Source organism: Eupeodes corollae, chromosome 1, assembly GCF_945859685.1.
Source record: "Eupeodes corollae chromosome 1, idEupCoro1.1, whole genome shotgun sequence".
In the NCBI taxonomy this organism is placed as follows: Eukaryota; Metazoa; Arthropoda; class Insecta; order Diptera; family Syrphidae; genus Eupeodes; species Eupeodes corollae.
Genome location: NC_079147.1, coordinates 291,001,751 through 291,005,911, shown reverse-complemented (window position 1 = coordinate 291,005,911; position 4,161 = coordinate 291,001,751). Strand labels below are relative to the sequence as shown.

Here is a 4,161-nt window from a genome sequence, read left to right as displayed (position 1 = left end):
AGATATTACCCCCAAAGTAGATATTGGCTCAATACACTTAGAATTATCTGAAGTATTGAATGGTCTTCAGAATCTTTATTCCTGGTGTCAATGGCATTCCTGCTCTAGTTCTGTATGCTTTCCATTGCAAATTATATTAAACTTATCTTTATCGTCCGGAATATTTTTGGACGAATGGAAATCATCTTTTCTGATCCCAAATAATAAGTCTGGTTCGAAAAATAATGTTGACAATTAGAGAGGCATTTGTAAGCTGTCCACAATTCCTAAATTGCTCGAAAATTTAATAAAGACCAAACTGGATTATTTCGTTAAAGAACATGTAAGTGATGCCCATCGGGTAGATCAACTGTCACTAATTTCGCATGTTTTTTCTCTTTCGGTATTAATTGTATAGAAAGACAAAGTCAAGTAGAGGAGAGTATATCTATTATCTACACGGATTTTAGTAATTCATTTCATTCTGTACTTCTTCGTAAGCTTCATAACTTTAGGACTTAATATAATCTCCTTCACGGGATTCCATCTTTTTTAACTGATAGGGTACAAAAAGTAAAACTTGACAATCAAACATCGAAATCTATTAAATGTACCTCAGGAGTTCCCCAGGGCAGTCATCTTGGCCCACTTTTGTTTATAATCTTTATCGATGATATTTGCAAGAACATAAAATTCAGCCAATGTCTCATATATTCTGATGATCTTAAATCATTTTTAAAAGTGAATTCCATTTATTCCATTCTCCAAATAGACCTCGATCATTTATCAAACTGCTGTTTGGTTAACTGTCTTAAACCTAATGTTAAGAAATGCTTCGCTATCTCTGTCTCTTGAAAACTTTCAACTTATGAGTTTGCGTATTCTCTTAATCTTATCTCTCTTCAGCGAACTGCTATACAGTAAAGGATTTGGGTGTCTCCTTTGATTCCAAGTTTACATTTGTTCCGCACATGAAAGATAAAAGCTATTGTCGCTAAAGCCAACTCTATGATTGGTTTCATTAAAAGAAACTCAACTGACTTTTCGGATCCCTGTCACATGGAATCCTTTCCAACAAACATTTTCGGATAGAAAAGAGAAAGTTCAGAATCGTTTCACAAAATATGTGTTTTGTAAAATGCTCTTGAATTTTTGTCCAGATTCTCAAGCTCTACGTAATCTTCTGGGTCTGAAATCTTTTAAATCTAGAAGAACTATTAATGATATAATATTTGTGCGAGATATTTTATGTTACCATATAAAGTGTCCTAACCTTCTATCGTTAAATTGTGTGTATGCCCCCAAAAGACCATTGAGAGAAAGATACCTTATTTTTCAACCTAAGCATAGGACAAATTTCTTTAAATTTCATAGCAGACTCTTACTCACTTCTTTCTCGCTTCTTGGCTTCTTTTTTTTAAATGTATGTTTTTGAAGTGATCAAATTTATCAAATCAGTAAATCACAAGAATGTTAAAATTGAAACAATTAAAATTGTATTCTTTATCGAATAATTTATTGCAGTATTTCTAAATGGTTTGTCATAGCTCGAAAGTTATCAACACTTAATTATGTGGGCATACAAAAAATAAATTTAATAACGATACTTCAAACGCCTAATGGTCTTGTACCGATAACCATCTTCAGCAAGGTCAGCACTTTTGGGTTCAGCTTCAACAACTTCTTCCTCTGATGGTGGCAAGTATTCATTGGTTTCAGCCTCACGACGATGACGATTCCTGTACTTAAGCTTGCGAATAGTCTTGTAGCGATATCCGTCATTAGCTAGTTCAGCGCTCTTGACCTCTGCAACAGCTGCCAATGGTTCATCAACTGGTGGCAAGTATTCATTTGAAGGCAATTCATTGACATCACGACGATGACGAGCCCTGTACTTGAGCTTGCGGACGGTCTTGTAACGATATCCGTCATCAGCGAGTTTTGTTTCAGCAACTGGAGGCAAATACTCCTGAGTGGGCTCCGATAGAGGTGGCAAATATTCATTAGACAAATCACGACGATGTCTGTATTTCAGCTTGCGAATGGTTTTGTAACGATATCCATCCTCAGCGAGCTTGGTTTCAGCAGCGGGTGCTAAATACTCATTTGACGGTACCTCATCAGGTGGCAAGTATTCACTGGAAGGCAGGACAGCAGAAGCAGCAGCAATTGCCAAAAAGGCGAATGATACCACAAAGAATTTCTAAACACAAAATTCATATAGATCCTTTGAAATGAATAAAATATCAAACTAAATCTTAACTTACCATTGTTTAATGTTTTTTATTGTGATTGAACCCCAGAAGGTTACTTCAATTGAATGATGAATTTCAAGTCTTAGCCTAGGGTATTTATACACCGTTTAAAAATTTCAAAAAACAATTAATAATTACTATGAGGTGCGTACTTCAACATTCAGAATAGATTTTGTTTTTGTTTAATAGTTGATGGTAAGATCATCATCATCTATAACATCGTGATTATAGTTTTTGGATCTCAAACGCTTTAGATGAAGATAAGCAGACAGAAAATATAACAACAACAAGTTATCGCCATATACAATAAACACTCCAAACCAATCCATGCCTAATTGATTGATTAAGTGAAGACGGAAGCCCACGGTAATTAATCAAAATTCAAATAATAATAATAATAATATACAAAGTTATCTTCTGCAATTTAATTTTGAACAAATGAGTCAGATTTTTTTTTCAAAAAGATGACGTTTCAAGTTTTTGAACACAAAAAAAGAAACAAATAATAAATAAAATTATGATCTCATAGGTTAGAAGTTAACATTTGTTCATGTCAATTCTTTTAAGATAAGGTCTTCTTTTTGTTCTTTTCCTATAAAAAACAAAAATTGAACAATGTAGTAAACTATCTGTATTTTGTAATTATAAGAATTGTCTGATGTCTCTATCCCACCTCAATTTGATTCTTTCGCCCTTTGCACTGCTTGAAGGCTTTAAATATTTAAAGTTTTAATTAGATTTGTGTACTCATTTAAAAAGCATGAAATTAATAGAAAAAACTTTATTATTATTACTCTTGGATTGCTAGACTTTTTAGAATCATTGATTTTCACACGAAGGGCTTGAGATTAAGTACAATTTAAGAACATTTACTACGTTTGACGTTACTATTTATACCATTTCGCTAACTCTTCATTTGTATGTTATAACAATTTTAGGGTCTCTAATGATGGTGTGAATTCAAAATAGACATGAAATCTACAGAAATAGTCAAATGCACTCCTTTCCTCTAACAATATTACTCCTACTTCTAGGAATGCCTATCTGTTTTGTTTACCCTTGCAACCAATTTTCGTCGGATTGGAAAGTTCAGAAATTCGTTTTTTAGCCGTACTAAGCGAATGTAGAATGCTTTACCTGTTTGTAACTGTCGTTGTCATGTTTAAAAACCCAAAAACAATGCACAATGTTTACAAAAAAAAATAATAATATATAAATTTTAGTCTTGTAAAATTGAGTTCCGAGGTTTTCTCGTGAAAAGTTTAGGTCCTTTACGAACTAATTCTCCACTCCCAACAAACATACTTTCACCAAAATTGGGACTTATTTGATATGAAACTATTTCGAGACTTTAAACAAACATGACATTACGATGGTAGAGAAGTCGATTCCATCCGCCTGTCTGTTTGTTTGTCTGTCTGTCCTCGACCTTACAATAGGGTCCATTGAGTTTAAATTTGGAAGTTAAGGTTCTAAGCCGATTTGCATTTTTAACGTAAAGGGTGATTTTTTTGAGGTTAGGATTTTCATGCATTAGTATTTGACAGATCACGCGGGATTTCAGACATGGTGTCAAAGAGAAAGATGCTCAGTATGCTTTGACATTTCATCATGAATAGACTTACTAAACTAAACGCTTGCAAATCATTGAATTTTATTACCAAAATCAGTGTTCGGTTCGAAATGTGTTTCGCGCTTTACGTCCGATTTATGGTCTACATAATCGACCAAGTGAGCAAACAATTAATGCGATTGTGACCAAGTTTCGCATTCAGTTTACTTTATTGGACATTAAACCAACCACACGAATGCGTACAGTGCGTACAGAAGAGAATATTGAGTCTGTTTCTGAGAGTGTTGCTGAAGACCGTGAAATGTCGATTCGTCGCCGTTCGCAGCAATTGGGTTTGTGTTATTCGACCACATG

General features: G+C 34.0%; 1 protein-coding gene across 1 annotated transcript; it reads right to left on the bottom strand.

The window, feature by feature from the left end:
- Positions 1 to 1,473: 1,473 nt before the first annotated feature.
- Positions 1,474 to 2,384, bottom strand: LOC129939975 (uncharacterized). The gene is made up of 2 exons (XM_056048188.1): positions 2,247 to 2,384; positions 1,474 to 2,182 (listed from the first exon to the last, which is right to left on the bottom strand). The coding sequence occupies exons 1-2, from the start codon at positions 2,247 to 2,249 to the stop codon at positions 1,574 to 1,576; spliced, it is 612 nt and encodes a 203-aa protein (XP_055904163.1). The 5' UTR covers positions 2,250 to 2,384; the 3' UTR covers positions 1,474 to 1,573.
- Positions 2,385 to 4,161: the final 1,777 nt, after the last annotated feature.